We start from the raw sequence: 19,266 nt of genomic DNA, 5'->3' as shown, positions 1-19,266 counted from the left end.
CTGTCATCAGGGCTGGAGTGCAGTGGCACAATCACAACTCACTTCAGCCTCAAACTCCTGGGCTCAAGTGATCCTCCTATTTCAGCCTCCAGAATAACTGGGACTATAGTTGCCTACCACCATGCCCAGCTAATTTTTTAAATTATTTTTTTGTGGAGACAGGGTCTCACTATGTTGCCTGGGCTGATCTCAAACTCCTGGCCTCAAGCAATCCTCCCATCTCAGCTTCCCCAAGTGCTGAGATAACAGGTGTACACTACCATGCCCAGCCCAAAAGTTATTTTCTAGGCCTAAGGATACAGTAGTAGGGAAATAATCAGATTCTCTAATAATCTGAGTGAAGACAAAAACAAAGTGAGTAGTGTATCATCTATCCTTTATCAAACACTCCACAAGAAAGGATAAAAACAATAGTACCTGTAGAGCTTCATCTTTCTGCTGCAGTTGAACATCCTTCTGTCTAATAATATCTTTTAGCTCCACCACCAATTGCTCTGCATAAGCCAGGCGCTCCTGAACATCTTCTTGTGTAGTATTACTAAATTCCATGTCAGATTCTTGGTGTAATTCCTAATATTTAGACAAGAAGTTGCCAGTGCACCAGGAAAACATTATTAGTTTCCCAACAGGAGTTTCTTCATTCCAACTTTTTATGTTTTACCCAATTCATATTCTTGTTAACTTACGAATCTAACTCTGATCCAATAAAAATCATTATCATAGCCATTACAATGTATTAAGTGTTTTATAAATGGCAAGCATTTTACAAACATTATTTCATTTAAGTTATTATTATCCTGATTTTACCAAAGAGAAAAATAAAGGGAAGCAAAGATCATAAACCAGTAAGGGTAAAGGCCAAAATTTAAAACAAAGAGAGTAGTTAAATAAAACTCTCTTAACCACTAAGCATTACTTCTTGTCTTTTCAGAAAACTAAGGACTTTTAAAAATTCCTTATGTGGCCTTCAGAAAATATAATACATAGTGCCAATTTGTGTCATCTTAAAAAGAAAATATAATACAAACTATAAGTGGTAAATAAATTATAAAAGCAAACAGATATTTTGAAACCCAAAAGTCGTTCTAGTTCCCCCATTTGCCACTTAGACCTTTCCTGTGGAACAGGAATAGCCAAGAATGAGAAGAAAGGACTTTAAAAATTTGGCACTAAACAAGGCCCAGGGAGACAAATGAGAAAGCTTTTCAAATTGTATCCAGGACTTGTTTCCCACTACTGTGGCTTTTAAGCTAAAAACTTACAAGAGAAGGATCACTTATAAAATTTCAATATTTTTATTAATCCTCGCTTCACCTAGCACCAGAAGCCTTCTCACAGCCTTCTATCTTAAATTATTTTCCTTAGAAGAACACAGAACATATGTCTTACCAGTTTAAATCAGAACAGAGCTACTCACAGGGTCTAAGGGATTCTGATCAGTGTCATCTCCTGATAATTCATGCAAAACAACATTTGCTAATCCTGATAATCGGCTCAGCATTTCTGTAGGAAAACAAGGGGGAAGAAAAACCTAAGAAACAGCAAAATGAACATAGGCTTTTCCTATGTTGGTAACCATATCATCCGTGAATGAAAAAAGAAAACCGTACAGGTGATTTGTATTTGACACAGTCTGCAGCACAAGGATGTCTTCAAAAGGCATTTGAGTACTTATAGTGTACTCACACACTGTTCTTTTCAGTGGCAATTATACAGAGGTTATCACCATCACTAACATGATTTCTAAAATAAAACACAGGTACCTAATTGCTAAACATTAGTACAGTGTTAAATACAAATACATAATTGTTAAATACACCTTAAAGGTAATTTTTTTTTTTGAGACGGAGTTTCGTTCTTGTTACCCACGCTGGAGTGCAATGGCGCGATCTCTGCTCACTGCAACCTCCACCTCCTGGGTTCAGGCAATTCTCCTGCCTCAGCCTCCTGAGTAGCTGGGATTACAAGCATGCACCACTGTGCCCAGCTAATTTTTTGTATTAGTAGAGATGGGTTTTCACCATGTTGACCAGGATGGTCTCGATCTCTTTACCTCGTGATCCACCTGCCTCGGCCTCCCAAAGATCCCGGGATCTTAAAGGTGATTTTTATCTTTAATGTCCTTCTTTCATAGTAGTTTCACTGACAAACATGAATTTCTTTTATCTTTTTTCTATTTTTTTGACAGCATCTTCCTCTATCATGCAGGCTGGAGTACAGGGGCACAATCTCAGCTCACTGCAACCTCTGCTTCCTGGGCTCAAGTGATCCTCCCACCTCAGCCTTCTGAGTAGCTGAGACTATAGGCACAGTCCCAAACATGAATTTCTTATTTTTTTTCTTCCTCTGCCAGACTGTTATTCTCTCCCACTTGTTCAAATAAACTCCATGATCCTGCAACATTTTTCTTTTTGTGTGCCCCATGAACCCCATTCTTTCAGAAAGATTTCTTGATAAACCACATGGTTTTGCTAAAATTTAAATATAAACATTGTCCAAAATGTACAGCATTAAATGCATATATTAAAAAAGGATAGAAATTCACTTTGGGAGGCCGAGGCGGGTGGATCACGAGGTCAAGAGACCGAGACCATCCTGGTCAACATGGTAAAACCCCGTCTCTACTAACAATACAAAAAATTAGCTGGGCAGGTGCGTGCCTATAATCCCAGCTACTCAGGAGGCTGAGGCAGGAGAATTGCCTGAACCCAGGAGGCAGAGGTTGCGGTGAGCTGAGATCGCGCCATTGCACTCCAGCCTGGGTAACAAGAGCGAAACTCCATCTCAAAAAAAATAAATAAATAAACTACTGAGGCTGGGCGTGCTGACTCATCCTGTAATCCTAGCATTTTGGGAGGATGAGGTGGGAGAATCACTTGAGCCTAGCAGTTCAAGACCAGCCTGAGCAATAGAGGAAGATCCCATCTCTGTGATTTTTTTTTAATTAGCCAGGCATGGTGGCACATTCATGTAGGCCCAGCTATTCATGAGGCTGAGTCAGGAAGATTCATTGAACCCAAGAGGTGGAGGCTGCAGTGAGCCATAATCACACCCCTACAACTCCAGCTTGGATGACAGAGTGAGACCCTGTCACCCTGTCTCTAAAAACAAAAAAAAGCAACTGAAAAGTATCACAATTCAGATATAGCATTACTAGAAGAAAGAGGAAAATGATCATGATAACATCCTGAGAGAAAATGGAAGTATTTCAGAGAGCCATGCTCATAAAAACAGTTCAAAACTACAACAGCCTAAATGTACTAAAGGAATTAAAAAGCATTAAAAATGACATAAGATGTGAAAAAATAAACATCAGAAATAGAAAAACTCGGACATAAAGTGGAAACAAGAAGTGACTGGAAAATTTAAAATATCATTTTGGAAATGAAGATGAAACTAGAAGAAACAGAAAAATGGGTAAATATAACAAACCATATTGTTAAAAAGAACAAAATTAAAACAAAGGATAATTTTAAAAATCAAAAAGAAATGAACTAAAAACCAGACATGCAACTACCTTATGACCCTCAATTCCACTCCTCAGCATTTATCCTAGAGAAATGACAACTTAAGTTCACACAAAAATCTGTACACAAACATTCATAGCAGCTTTATTTCTATTAATAAACAAACTGATATACAAGGAAATGGTTAAACAAAATGGTATATACATCCCATGGAATACTTCTCAAACTACTGACAGACCCAACAACTTAGATGAATCTCCGGAAAACTACACTGAATGAAACAAAGCCAATCCCAAAAGATTACATACTATACAATTCCATACTTCTATAACATGTTTGAAATGACAAAATTTGGCCAGGCGTGGTGGCTCAAGCCTGTAATCCCAGCACTTTGGGAGGCTGAGGCAGGTGGATCACGAGGTCAAGAGATTGAGACCATCCTGGTCAACATGGTGAAACCCCGTCTCTACGAAAAATCCTGGTCAACATGGTGAGACCCCGTCTCTACTAAAAGGTGGCATGTGCCTGTAATCCCAACTACTTGGGAGGCTGAGGCAGGAGAATTGCCTGAACCCAGGAGGTGGAGGTTGCGGTGAGCCGAGATTGTGCCATTGCACTCCAGCCTAGGTAACAAGAGCGAAACTCTGTCTCAAAAAAAAAAAGAAATGATAAAATTTTAGAAATGGAGGGAAGGTTAGTGGTTGCCAGTGTTTAGAGAAGGGTTGGGGTGGGAAGTGGCTGTGGTCATAACAAGGCAATACAAGGGATCCTTGTGGTATTGGAACTGTTCAATATCTTGAATGTGGCAGTGGATACAGGAAGCTACACAGGTGATATAATACTACAGAACTTAATAATACATACGTAAATGAATATACAAGTAAAACTGGGGAATACATCAATGTCAATATCCTAATTGTGATACCATGAATTAGTTTTGCAAAATGTTACCATTGGGGGAAACAACAAAGTATATAAGAGATCTCTGTATTATTTCTTTTCTTTTTCTTTTTTTTTTTTTTTTAAGATGGGGTTTCACCATGATGGCTAGGCTGGTCTTGAACTCCTGACTTCAGGTGATCCACCCACCTTGGCCTCCCAAAGTGCTAGGATTACAAGCGTGAGCCACCATGCCCAGCCCTCTTTATTATTTCTTACAACTACATGTGACTCTACAACTGTCTTCATATTTAAAAAACAAAAGAAAAAGAAAGAAACTAAATGCAACATGATATCCTGGATTGGATCCCGAAGCAGAAAATGGACATTAATAGAGAAACTAATGAAATGTGAACAATGTCTGGAGCTCAGTTAATAGTAATTAGTAACGCTGGTTTCTTAATTTTGTACACTGTTAATGCAACATGTTAATCTTAGGGAATACTAAGCAAAGGATACACCTGACTTCTGTACTATCTTTGCAAAATTTCTGTAGTAAAGTTTCTGTAGTGATCTGAAATAATTCCTAATAATTTGTTTATTTTTTTTTAATTTAAGAAATTATCAGTTAAATAGGATTTGTGAGAAAGTGATAAATGTTGAAGATAAGTAATATGAATAGGATTCCCTGAAGAAGAAAAGCAAAGCAAAGAAACAGCACAAACATGAAAAAACCATAATTCAAGAATACTTATTTGAAATTTTTTTTAAAAAGATTTGAGGGCCGGGTGAGGTGGCTCAAGCCTGTAATCCCAGCACTTTGGGAGGCCGAGGCGGGTGGATCACGAGGTCAAGAGATCAAGACCATCCTGGTCAACATGGTGAAACCCCATCTCTACTAAAAATAAAAAAATTAGCTGGGCATGGTGGCGCGTGCCTGTAATCCCAGCTACTCAGGAGGCTGAGGCAGGAGAATTGCCTGAAACCAGGAGGCAGAGGTTGCGGTGAGCCGAGATGGCGCCATTGCACTCCAGCCTGGGTAACAAGAGCGAAACTCCGTCTCAAAAAAAAAAAAAAAAGATTTGAAACTACATCTTGAAAGAGCCCACAATGTACCTTAGAATGTCAACTCAGAATTACCAACAACATACTGTAGTAAAATTACTGGACTTCTAAATAAATCCTTTAGGATTTAGGCTAAAAGATCATATGACTAGTGAGAGAAAGAAAATAAAACATTAGAATTTTCAACAGCGATGTTTTTGCCAGAAAAAAAAAAAGAGCTACAAATTTAAGACATTCAAGAAAAGAAAAAGTGAGCCAAGGATTCTATTTCTGGCAAACACAACCTTCAGATATAGAAAACACAGACAAAATATTATGAACAAGCAAGGAAATATGAATATCCCCTTAAGCCCTTCCTAAATAATTTATCAGAGGCAAAACTTGAGACTAAAGAAACATCATTATAAGAACTAGTGGTGAGCATTCAATATACGGTTACTAACAGAATTAAGACTAAGTAAAAACTGGGGAAGAGACAGCATAGTATGTAATGATGACATGCTCTGACAATATATAGGACAACCATGGAAAACAAGGAGAATGCAAATAGTAATGCAAAAAATAAAAGCTATTTTTAAACAGTTTTCAATAATTAAAAATGGTTGTTGTCTATGGCCATACCACCCTGAACATACCGAATCTCAACTAAAAGTGGTTGTGGTGGTATTAGTATCATTACTCCTAGACTACTATCTGTGAAATGTAGAATTAAAGCACATGAGTAACTGTGGATATACGAATTCTGTATTTTCAGTTATGAAAAGAAGACACAGATGTAGTACAGAAGAAATTAAGAACCCCCAAATACAAACTGATCTTTGAAGGAAGTATCAATGTGAAATGACAATTCAGTATTTTATACTTGTTCATATATTTTCCTAGTTCTGTCCACTGAAAAGGCTTAAAAGTAATGACAAACTGAGAAGCAATGAATATCTTTAGTGCCTAGATTGGGGTCTTGAAATACTATTTCCTATTTTTAAAAAAGTTTTAAAAAGGAAGTTTTCTTAGAGAAATAGTTAATTCCAGTTCTAAAGTGAAAATATAAAAATGAGCCTGAAACATCTTGTCATACAAGATAGCAAGGAAGCTTTCAAAGGACACAGGTTCCCATTGGCTAAAAGGATAATTTAAATATATACAAACAAAAACTACAACACACTGAAACCCACTTAAATAAAAATATTTAAGTCTATGATTTCATAATAATAATACACTAGTCACCATCTAAACCTATTTTCTTGAAAACTAAGTAAACCTAAGGATTTATCATGCCTCTCCTATTTGAACTTTACTACTGAGGAAACAAAAAATAGATGAGGGAATGCATCTCATAAAATGGTTCTAACCTAATAAGTGAAAACAAAATAGTAGAATTGGAATATTAATTCTAATATTTTACAAACACTACTGAATTCATGGATCCAGACATTGAGCATCAGTGGCTGATAATAAAAAGACAAAAACCAGACATTACGAACTTCCTGATAAAAGAACACAGCACCAACTATAGCCCTGCCAAGGGATGTAATCTCAGCCTGATGAAGCCTCCCATCCTGTGCCAATTTGCAAGAAATGCAGAAGATAGAAGAAAATGCCAAACTGCTCTAAGAATGTGCAATTTCGGCCGGGCGCAGTGGCTCAAGCCTGTAATCCCAGCACTTTGGGAGGCCGAGGCAGGTGCATCACGAGGTCAAAAGATCGAGACCATCCTGGTCAAAATGGTGAAACCCCGTCTCTACTAAAAATACAAAAAATTAGCTGGGCATGGTGGCGCGTGCCTGTAATCCCAGCTACTCAGGGGGCTGAGGCAGGAGAATTGCCTGAACCCAGGAGGCGGAAGTTGTGGTGAGCCGAGATCGCGCCATTGCACTCCAGCCTGGGTAACAAGAGCGAAACTCCATTTCAAAAAAAAAAAAAAAGAATGTGCAATTCCTAGGCTGTGGATAACTACACAGGTCAAAGGCAATTGTAATGTAAAGTCTTTTTTAAAAAACAAAACAAAACAAAAAAACCCCTCTGGTGTATGCCTTTTGCCATCCTCATGCCTTTGGTCATTTTATGATGTGGAAATATGTTTCTAATCAGATGTCAATGACATGTTCTTGGACTTTCATAATCTAAAATTGTGAGCTAAGTAAACTTTTATTCGTTATAAAATACCAACACTAGGATATTCTGTTACTAAAGCACAAAATGAAATAAAAGATTCACAAAATGTCTAAATAGATTTTTAAAATTAACAGTATGCTTCACACAAGTTACTTATTTTAGATTTAAAGGCACACATTGGTTAATGATTAAAAATTTTAAAAACCCATACCAATAATAATTGAAAGAGTGTAAGAGTGGCCATATTTATGTCAGACAAAATAGACTTCTAGGAAAAAATCTGTCCCAAAAGATAAATAAAATCACTCTGTAATAATAAGAGGATAATTTTTTTTTAAAGAAAGAAAGAGAAAGGGGAAGAGAGAACAGGAGTCTTGCTCTATTGCCCAGGCTGGAATGCAATCCAAAAATAGTTATCAAAAAATCTCCTTTATGCTGATAATTGTGCTTAACAGCGGAGACAGAAAGGAATAAGGGAAGAAAATAAAAACAGCCAACCAATATTTCATTTAAGTTTGTGAAATGCTATGCAAATGCTGAAGAGTGATTTCCTTCCAATTACGTGGTCCCTTTCAAAATAGGTGTAATATGATACTGAGAAAAATGTATGTTCTGTGGACCTGGGGTGAAGAATTCTATAACTATTCACTGAGTTTACTTGTTCCAGGTCTGAGTTCAAATCATAGATGTCCCTGTTAATTTTCTATCTTGTTGACCCGTCAAATATTAACAATGTGGTGTCAAAGTCTCCCGCTATTATTGTGCGGGACTCCAAGTCTCTTTATAAGTCATTAAGAACTTGTCTTATATATCTGGATGTTCCTATATTGGGTCCATATATATTTATGATCATTGAGTCGTGTTGTTGCATTGATCCTTTTTTTTTTTTTTTTGAGACGGAGTTTCGCTCTTGTTGCCCAGGCTGGAGTGCAATGGCACGATCTCGGCTCACCCAACCTCCGCCTCCTGGGTTCAGGCAATTCTCCTGCCTCAGCCTCTTGGGTAGCTGGGATTACAGGCACGCGCCACCATGCCCAGCTAATTTTTTGTATCTTTAGTAGAGAAGGGGTTTCACCATGTTGACCAGGATGGTCTCTATCTCTTGACCTCGTGATCCACCTGCCTGGGCCTCCCAAAGTGCTGGGATTACAGGCTTGAGCCACCGCGCCCGGCCCGCATTGATCCTTTTACCATTATGTAATGTCCTTTGTTTCTTTTAGTCTCTGTTACTGTTAAAGTCTATTTTGTCAGAGAGGAAAGTTACAACTCCTGTTTTGTTTTGTTTTGTTTTGCTTTGCTTTTTTTTCCGCAATGTAAAGTCTTAAAAGAAAATCAAGTTTTTTAAAAGGGCAAGATTCACATTTAAGTGATAAAACTAAGAAGAAACTACAAGAAAGTGATTACTTTTGGAAGGAAGGAGAGGACCAAGACCACATAGAAGTGCTTCTGGGATGGCTAGCAGGCTTATAGATACTGACCTGGTACCTATGACACCTTATAACTCATTAAGCTGAGTATTTCTGGAATGTGGTTTTCTATATCTGTATTTTATTTTACAATAAGTTTTATTTTAATTAAATAACAAATAGTTAAGCAATTATGTTTAGAGATACCTATAAGAAAGTTTTTTGACTTAACCCCAGGCTTTGTCACACGCCCTTACCTATATATACTTAACTCACCCGCCGCTTTGCAGTTCAGATTCCCCAACCCCACCTCTATCATAGCCCTGCTGTTGACACCCTTTAGGGATACACCAAAAAATAATGAAATTTTAAACACAGTGACAGTGTTTCTCAACCATTTTAAAGCCATACCCTCTTCAGAGAAATGTGTAAATATTACGTGTATGCAAGCACATGTGCACCCACCCACCTACCCCATAAGGTAGTATGGCTTAGAATAAATCTTTTATATATCATCAATAGCTACGTAGATAGTGATGAATCTTACTGTATATAATTTCAATTGTGAAAATAATTTTTTATTTTCCATGTATATAAAATTAAAATCCTAAATATTTTAAGAATTATACTTGCCCTCCTCTCTCCCCGATTACCACTGGCACAGGAGTTTCTGATTGATCCTCCCTAGAAAGGAGTGTGCCCACCAGCATTCAACTGAATATCATTAAATATCATTGCAAACAAAGAACACATACACATGAACACAGAATAATAATGATAATATTAATGGCAGCAATTATTGAGCAATATTTAATTTAAATGCAAAGTGAGTGTACCAGACACTTTATATACTCTTTAATCTTAATAAAATCTGCAAGGTAAGTATTATCATCACCCCCATTTTATAGAGGGAAAACTGACACGCAAAAATTAAGACATTTCAAGCCTCCTCAGCTAAATGTGTAATAAAACAGTAGCCAAGCAGGGTGGCTCATGCCTGTAATCCCAGCACTTAAGTGAGAGGATGGCTTGAGGTCAAGAGTTCAAGACAAGCCTGAGCAACATACTGAAACCCTGTCTTTACCAAAAAAGAAAAAAATTAATTAGTTGGGCATATTGGCACATGCCTGTAGTCCCAGCTACTTGGGAGGCTGAGGCAGGAGGATCACTTGAGCCCTGCAGTCTGCTATGATCACACCACTGCACTCCAGCCTGGGTAAAAAAACAAGACCTTGTCTCAAAAAAAATAAATAAATAAAATTAAATTTAAAAGATTAATAAGATTAATAGAAAAAATAAAAAGCTATTTAAAGGAAAACTAGATTACTTTTCTCACATAATCTCTTTTGTTTTGTTTTTTTTGAGACGGAGTTTCGCTCTTGTTACCCAGGCTGGAGTGCAATGGTGCAATCTCAGCTCACTGCAACCTCCGCCTCCTGGGTTCAGGCAATTCTCCTGCCTCAGCCTCCCGAGTAGCTGGGATTACAGGCACGCGCCACCATGCCCAGCTAATTTTTTGTATTGTTAGTAGAGACAGGGTTTCACCATGTTGACCAGGATGGTCTCGATCTCTTGACCTCGTGATCCACCCGCCTTGGCCTCCCAAAATGCTGGGATTACAGGCGTGAGCCACCACGCCTGGCCTCTCACATAATCTTTTTAAAATATGTACATTTTAAGAGAGGAAGGACTAATATTTAAATGAGATAAAAATCTGGGAGAGTGTTAGACATGTACCATTTCAGGCAAGATAAAAGGAGTCTCTCATAGATTGATTCAACAATCTCAGAGATCCACAGGAAAGCAGGGGGAAGAGCACCATACTGGGAGCCAAGGAACTGAGTTTTCAGTCCTGGCTCAATAACAAGCTGCATCGTATCGGGTAAGTCATTTTAGAGTGTCAGTTTCCTCATCTTAAAATGAAGACTGAGTCCGGGTGCGGTGGCTCACGTTTATAATCCCAGCACTTTGGGAGGCTGAGGCAGGTGGATCACGAGGTCAAAAGACCTAGACTATCCTGGTCAACAAGGTGAAACCCCGTCCCTACTAAAAATACAAAAAAATATAGCTGGGCATGGTGGCGTGCGCCTGTAGTACCAGCTACTCGGGAGGCTGAGGCAGGAGAATTGCTTGAACCCGGGAGGCGGAGGTTGCTGTGAGCCGAGATCGTGCCACTGCACTCCAGCCTGGCACCTGGTGACAGAGCAAGACTCTGTCTCAAAAAAATAATAATAATAAAGGGGAAATATTCCTAATCATAGTCATAAATTCATGTAAGGAATACATGACTATTGGACAAACAATGTTCTTGTTATTATTTTATAAAGCACCAAAATCATGAATAGCAACTATGGAAAAGAATAATATGCAAAGCTTCATGCCAAGGTCAAGGATTCTATAAAACACTAAGGCGGGCCAGGCACGGTGGCTCATGCCTATAAACCCAGCACTTTGGGAGGCCGAGGTGGGTGGATCATGAGGTCAAGAGATCGAGACCATCCTGGTCAACATGGTAAAACCCCATCTCTACTAAAAATACAAAAATTAGCTGGGCATGGGTGCACACGCCTGTAGTCCCAGCTACTCAGGAGGCTGAGGCAGGAGAATTACTTGAACCCAGGAGGCAGAGGTTGAGGTGAGCCGAGATTGTGCCACTGCACTCCAGCCTGGGTAACAAGAGCGAAACTCCACCTCAAAAACAAACAAACAAACAAAAAAACAGCAGTAAGGCAAATAAAACAGTTCCTACAATACGTGTTGAAGTGGCACTTAGAATTAAGTAAGTTTTATTTTCTCCATGTCTTCACTGTTATCAACAATTATTCTTATAGCATCCACCTGGTGTTGAGCATTATGCTAGGAACTATAAAAATATAAAAAGAAATATAAGACATGTCCCTAGCCACAGAAAACATTACAACATGCACAGGAAAATAAGCAAAATAACTGAAGACATTGAGTGCATGCCTGTGTGTATACACATAAGCATCATCTACTTTGGAATTTAAATCACATTTTCCCACAGAAACACAGAGAAGGTGGTTACGTTTCAGTTGAGGTGACCCCTCAAACTTAGTTCATGCCTATTTAGTTAAGCCTCAGTAGCTGTCCTTAATTCCTTAAATATCAAAGTGATTCTCAACCTAATTGAGGGGCTAATAGGTAGTGCTATACAGCTGGAAATAACATATTCAATATTATGACATAATTTTCCAATTAGAAAATGAACAACTATTTTTCATGATGTAAAAGCTACTATTACATACAATAGTAGTATTGTACTATTGTATATAATGGTACTATTACATACATAGTAGCTTTTACATATATACTATTAAGTAGTAGCTTTTATATACATACATATTACTGTATGTAATAGCAGCTTTTACATACAATAGTAGCAATTAAATGTTGCTCAATAATTGAATTTAAAAGTAAGTGGTGGCCGGGCACGGTAGCTCGTGCCTGCAATCCCAGCACTTTGGGAGGCCAAGGCGGGTGGATCACGAGGTCAAGATATCGAGACCATCCTGGCCAACATGATGAAACCCCGTCTCTACTAAAAATACAAAAATTAGCTGGGCATGGTGGCGTGTGCCTGTAGTCCCAGCTATAGAGGAGGCTGAGGCAGAATTGCTTGAACCCGGGAGGCGGAGGTTGCAGTGAGCCAAGATTGTGCCACTGGCACCTGGCAACAAAGCGAGACTCTGTCTCAAAAAAAAAAAGTAAGTGGTAGCTATAACATACATACACAGCATGACCTGCCAAGCAATGCTCCAGAATCTTTATACATAATTTACTTATCCTCATTATGTAACTCACTTTATTCTTTCTTTTTTTCAGATGGAATTTCACTATTGTTGCCCAGGCTGGAGTGCAGTAGTGCAATCTCGGCTCACTGCAACCTCTGCCTTCCGGGTTCAAGTGATTCTCCTGCCTCAGCCTCCCAAGTAGCTGATATTACAGGCAGCCACCACCACATCCGGCTAATTTTTTGTATTTTTAGTAGAGACCGGTATTTCACTATATTGGCCAGGCTAGTCTTGAACTCCTGACCTCAAGTGATTCACCCACTTCAGCCTCCCAAAATGATGGGAATTCAGGCATGGGCCACCACACCTGATCTAACTCACTTTATTCTTAAAACAACTGCAGTAGGGAGTACTGTCAATATTCCCAGTTTTCAGATGAGTAAACTAAGGCAGAGGGAAATTATTTCCCCAGTCACATAGCTCAACAAAGCTTCTTGGTGGGTGAAGATACACAAAAAATATTTTATTTTCTAAATAATCTAATTACCCAATATTCTTCACTGGGGTTGAAAATAAGATGAGGGTATAAAGGCACTGTGTTAATAGTTAGATAAGTACTTTTTTTTTTTAGCAGTACGTAGACTAAAATGATTTATAGTAGTATGGCCTCCAATAATTCCATATTGCTTACATCACAGACAGGCTCGCACAAAGGCTCTAGAATATATAAATATACATGGATGTTCACAACAGCAGTGTTTTGATGGCTAATGACTGAAAATCTAAATGTCCATCAGTAGGGGACAGGCTAAGTACATTCTTAATATTTTTACAGAGGACTGCTGTGTAACTATCTAAAAGGATGAGGTAGTTTTATACCCATGGATATTGAAAATGCCTAATATACAGTATTAAATAACAAAAGAAAGGTATAGAATAGCATTAGGATTCCAGTTGTGGGAGAGACAGAAGGGAGTATATATTTTACACGTGCTTCATTATGATCATAAAATTTCTTAAGGATAACCAAGAAATTGTTTATGGTGTTTAATTATGTTTAATTTCTGGGAAGTGGAAAATGGAGATGGGTAGATCAATAGATAAGAGATGAAAAAGAGTTTTCTTTTTACATTGTATCCTTCTCTATTAAATTTCCTTTATCAAAAGCATGTAGCTGATTTTAAAATAGGTTAATTAAAAATGTAGCAATATAGAGCCTAGTCTCCTTTTACATAATGGTTTCTGACCACAGACTGGTATGTAATACCAGTTCCTAATAGTAGTGAACCTAGAGAAGTTAACGAATGATTCATTTTATAAACAAAGATAAAATCAACATCCTTTTAATTAACCCATTAATCAAAGGGAGAAAAAGAAAGGGCGCCTATACACCTCAAGCAGAAGGTTGAAAAAAAATCTTCTAAAGATGATTATTTTTAAGAAAGGCTGCATCCCAGAGTCTGGATGCCAGAGAAGCCAATGGGCTTCTTGAAAAACAAGGCAGCACCTTTACATGATCGTCAAATTGGGTTGGGAGGTCCCACGGTGTGGACAAGGCTTTTTAAAAATGTCATTAAGTTTCTACTTTTGTATATTTCATACTATACACAACATATTTCCAGTGGTAGTCACATACTATCCATAATTAAACATACGATATTTGGGGAGATGCATGCTCAAAAATGTTTTACTGATGGGGAGTGCAATTTAAAATGTTTGGAAACTACTGAGATAGTAAAAAGAATTAATGCAGTCAAGAGAAAAACATTAAATGGTCATTCTGTGGTCAAGGGATGAGAAGTTAAAGCTATGAAGCAGTCAATGTAATTTCTGCAACTTCTGAGTGCTCTTCAACTTTTTCCTGCATCTATTCCAAAACCAAATCCTGCCATTTCTCCAATAGAATATTTCCTGAGTTTGTCCCTTCATAACCATTCCGATCATCTAAATCTTATCAATTCACGCTTTCGGAAAGGCCTCCCGCCCGTCTGTAAAGAGCTCTCCACTTGCCTGCAGCTAATACACTGTAAGAAGGTCCTTTAAGTACTCGGACAGCTTCCAACTATCTCCAAAAGTGAAAGTACTTATCTATGATTTTAAATATCTCTGTCCCACTCTCAAACTGTCCGCTCCCCACAGACCAGCTGGAGCTCTTTAAATAAGTCAGACAAATATATTCCTGATTCCTCAAGGGACCCACCCTCCCTTTCACACTCTGCAGAATAAACATACTTCATACCACCAAGTCAAGTTATTTTTCCTCCAGAACTCTCTTCGAGGTTCCTTTTTCTCTAACAGCCTGCCCACCTCTGATTCCTGGAATTCTCGTGTTGCTGGGATCGTTGGGATCTTTTCTCTCTTCTCATCTTTCCAGTTACCCATTAGCATTAGCAGGATCATTGAACAGACCTCCGTTTGTATTAATATCTCCAATGATTCTGTGATCTCCGCCCTCAAGACCTTTGATTTCTTTGCGTCCCGTCTCCCTTTTGCGACACTAAGTTTGTTTAGGGCTTGAGCATAGGGGCCCCGCAGGTTCTTTCCGACGTCAGCGGCTGCGCACCGAGGCCGACTTAGGCAGGCCGGGAATAAGGCCTTGCGGACAGGACTGACCTGGGCGCTTTTCCCCGTCGCTCCCAAAGAAGAAAGGTGCCGGGGAAGGGACAGACCGTGAGCAAGGGGTCCGAGTCTGCGCAGGGCGACCCCGAGGGCCTCCGGAGGTGCCGAGAGATTTGTGGGCTACTAGAATAAGCCCTGGTAGGTGAAGGAGGCGGGTGAAGGGCCGGATCCAGGACTGAATCCCGGAGAGGCGGGGCGAGGAGGATACTCCAGTGTAGCTGCTGGGGCAGCTCCTGCGGCCCCTCTGGCGGGGGTGACCATTATTGGACTCGCAGAGGGGAGGAGTTGGGGAGCGTCCCCCACTCACCTACAAGTGTTGCCGCCGGAGGCTCCAGCCGCCCCCCTCTCAATTCAAGCCACGTCAGCTCGGGAACCCCATACGCGACACCTACCAACGCCGCGCCCCGCCAGGGGCTCAACCACTAGCAGTTGGGACGGAAGATGGGATTAAAACACCGACCAATCAAGACTATCGGCAGAACGTTACTACGGAGACCAGGCACGCCTTGTTTGTTACTAACCTATCAACAATGACGGAAACCAATCAACAACAGAAGATGCTCTGCTTCCTCAATGAAACAGCCAATGGGCCCTAAAGACTGAATGAGGGGCGTGATTAGATGCGAGTAGGTGCCCCGGAAGAAGATCTGGGAGGAACCGGAAATGCTGAGAGGGCGGGTGTTCTGGGAAAGGTCAGGTGTTCTTGGCGTGAAATGCTTAAGTTGGATTCTTCCAATTCCTTCGCTTCGTCGGCTGTGGCTGACCCGGACTGCGACTTGGACTTCCTCAGAGACTTTGAGACTGCGGGCACCCGCTGCCATTAGGGTTGTTGAATGAGCTGTGAGAAGGGAGTGGGGGATACGGCACTCTTGAGTCAAAAAATACTGGAGCATCTTAGTTGTTCGTCTAGTATGACCTTTTGATTTTGTTGATGAAAAACAACCATAGAAGTAACTTGCCCAAAGTCAAACCGCGACTTAGTGATGGAACTCGGACTAGAACCCGATGTCAGTATGAACGAGGATCAGCGATGTCTGTAAGGACATGATTGTGAGAGAGAGTGACTACTAGGAATGTGTCTCTTACAAAGTGTAGACTGAGCCAGGCAAGACCTAAGGAAAAATTGAGAGTTAAGGGCTCAGGTTCTGCAATGGGTGTCATTGAGGAGCTCCAGCAAAAGACTGAAATCACTCATACTCTCCTTAAACTCCTAAGGAAAGTGAGGGAAAGTAACCAGCTCCCAGTGGCCTGTCATTTCAGGCACTCTTGACAATAAGAATAATGTTGGTTTGAATTTATTGAATCTTACTATGTTACTCAGCTGGCCCGTTGGATGCATACTTATCTTAAGGGTTACATAAATCTTTTTTTTTTGAGACGGAGTTTCGGTCTCGTTACCCAGGCTGGAGTGCAATGTCGCGATCTCGGCTCACCGCAACCTCCGCCTCCCGGGTTCAGGCAATTCTCCTGCCTCAGCCTCCTGTGTAGCTGGGATTACAGGCACGCGCCACCATGCCCAGCTAATTTTTTGTATTTTTAATAGAGATGGGGTTTCACCATGTTGACCAGGATGGTCTCGCTCTCTTGAACTCGTGATCCACCCACCTTGACCTCCCAAAGTGCTGGGATTACAGGTGTGAGCCACCGCGCCCGGCAGGGTCACATAACTCCTTGCAATTCAAACATCAGCTCAGTAAGGCTTTTCCTGGCTGCCCATCTTTTGGAATTGGAGGTCATTATGCTAAGTGAAATAAGTCCAACACAGAAAAAAAAAAAAAAATCACATGTTCTCACTCATGAAGGAACTTAAAAAGTTGATCTCATGGAATAGATATAAGTACCAGAGGCTGGGATGGTGGAGTTGGGAGAGGCAGGGAAGAGATTGGTTAGAGTCACAAAGTCACACTCTAAATATAAGCAATTGTTATTGTAGCCCTATCAAATACTGTCTAGTGTTATATAAATATTCTCTCTCCAGTTGACCAACTGGTAGAAACTAGGTGAGTGTATGGACCAGGTAAAAAATTGCTAGAAATATTTTCTTCCTTTTCACTGTTAACTTAGACAGAGTGGCTTGAGGTGGGTAAACATCAGGGAAGAGGAATACTCAGTTTCTTATGAGGTAAATAGAAGCTCTCATAAAAGGGTAGGCAGATTGATTTATGTTAAAAATTCATACCCACAAAATGCCATTTGCCCGTACAGAAGACTGCTTCTGTTCTATATTCTATGCTTTCAAGGTCACCAATAACATACTACATTTTCCCCAGTGAAGAGGTCAATAAAGTAATCTGAATTGATTTTATTAATACCACAGATTTAGCTTTACAGTTTATCTCAGTTTTTGTTTTATACATAATACGAAATATATTAACATTTTATAAATACTTATATTAAGTTTTAGATTTGTTTAAGGAGTTATATAATTTATAAAGTGAATCAGCAACTTCTGGTTTCTACTTGTCTTTTAAATCTTAGATTAACTTAAACTAGACAACTGACTCCCCTCCAAGTTTGCCATCACCTTAGGTCACTTTATTGTCATGTAGATGGCTCATCTGCTTCTCTGCTCAGGTCTTTGATTCCCACATCTGTGGGTGTCCTTTACGTCCACACTACTTCATCCAGCTATTCTCTAAGCTACATCCTAGACTTTAAATAATAATAATAATAATAATAGTTCATTACTTCTTTAAAATCTTAGAGTCAAACACCCAATTATCAATTCCATATCCGTTACAGTTCAGTTGTCCTCAGACTTGCTGCACTTTAGAATATCCAGAGACATTTTCAAAATTTCTGCATTTCAGATTAATTAAATTGAAATCTCTAGAGGTGAGATCCAAGGATCAGTATATTATATACCTCCCCAGGTGATACTGATTTGCAGCCACAGATGAGAACCACATTTTTAACTCTTCGATTCGGTTATTTTACTGTGCTTGTTATTGAAACACTAAACCCTCAGCTGTCTCAAAGCCTCATTTTCCTTTGTTCTTTGCCCCACTGATTTCTTGTTTCATTCACCAGTACACCATCAATCCTGGATTAACCTGAAGGTCCTTGCATGCCTCAGCTGTGGCTGGCTGAGCACTGGTGGTGAAAAATCACAGAATAGGTCAGGGTGGTGCCCGCACTGGTTCATTTTCAATTGCACGTGGGTTCCCAGTGTTAGTTATTTCATGTTCCCATTCTCCACAATACATATTTAAAAGATGCTTTAGTTTTCTCATACTACAAATTACCTGGCTTTAAGAATTCAAACTGACTGTATTTTTCCTGAAATATCAAATGTTCTCATTTTTCCATCCTTCCCTTAAACCTTTTTCTTTATTGTTTTGTATCTCACAACTTGTGTTTTTATTGAGTTAGCAAAAATCTGAACATCTCCTGGGTTCTTTTTTTCTCTCACTCCTTATATCAAAGATCTCAAAAATCATATGGTTTACATATTCCAAAAATTCATCTATTTCTCAGTAGTGCTGCAATAATGACCTTCAATTGGGTATCCACTTACTTTCTTGATCGCTGAAATTGTCTCCAGTAGGTCTCCTACCTCTAGTCTGGCCTCTTTCTGATCAATTCTCTAGAGCAATGTATCCAAAATGCATATCATATCTTTCTTTTGCTAACCAGTTTAATCATCTTTACCTTTATTATAAAGTCTAAATTGTCAGATAGTGGCTCATGCCTGTAATCTTAGCACTTTGGGAGGCTGAGGCATGTGGACTGCTTTGAGCTTAGGTTCGAGATTAGCCTGGCCAACATGGTGAAACCCCATCTCTACTAAAAATACAAAAATTAGCTGGGCATGGTGGTACCCGCCTGTAGTCCCAGTTACTTGGGAGGCTTGAGTCATGAGAATAACTTGAACCCAGAGATGGAGGCTACAGTGACCAGAGATCGTGTCACTGTGAAGCAGCCTCATTGTCTGGACTAACACCTGAGGTTTATTGTCTCATAGCC

General features: G+C 39.5%; 1 protein-coding gene across 42 annotated transcripts in view; it reads right to left on the bottom strand.

Moving 5' to 3' along the window:
• Nucleotides 1–15,849, bottom strand: part of GOLGB1 (golgin B1) — an 86,891-nt gene extending 71,042 nt beyond the window's left edge. For 11 of the 42 annotated variants that reach the window (XM_078351999.1, XM_078352002.1, XM_078352003.1 and 8 more), the window contains exons 1-3: nucleotides 15,608–15,717; nucleotides 1,418–1,503; nucleotides 418–570 (exon numbers count right to left, since the gene is read on the bottom strand). In XM_078351999.1, the coding sequence (XP_078208125.1) occupies nucleotides 418–570; nucleotides 1,418–1,501 (237 nt within the window). In that variant the 5' untranslated portion in view covers nucleotides 1,502–1,503; nucleotides 15,608–15,717. Of the gene's footprint in view, nucleotides 1–417; nucleotides 571–1,389; nucleotides 1,504–14,988; nucleotides 15,718–15,821 lie in introns of those variants that run through there. The other 31 variants (XM_078352000.1, XM_078352004.1, XM_078352007.1 and 28 more) reach the window with 7 other exon arrangements.
• Nucleotides 15,850–19,266: the final 3,417 nt, after the last annotated feature.

This window comes from Callithrix jacchus, chromosome 15, assembly GCF_049354715.1.
Source record: "Callithrix jacchus isolate 240 chromosome 15, calJac240_pri, whole genome shotgun sequence".
NCBI classification, from domain to species: Eukaryota; Metazoa; Chordata; class Mammalia; order Primates; family Cebidae; genus Callithrix; species Callithrix jacchus.
The sequence above is the reverse complement of the archived record's forward strand: the minus strand, read 5'-3'. Positions and strand labels throughout refer to the sequence as shown.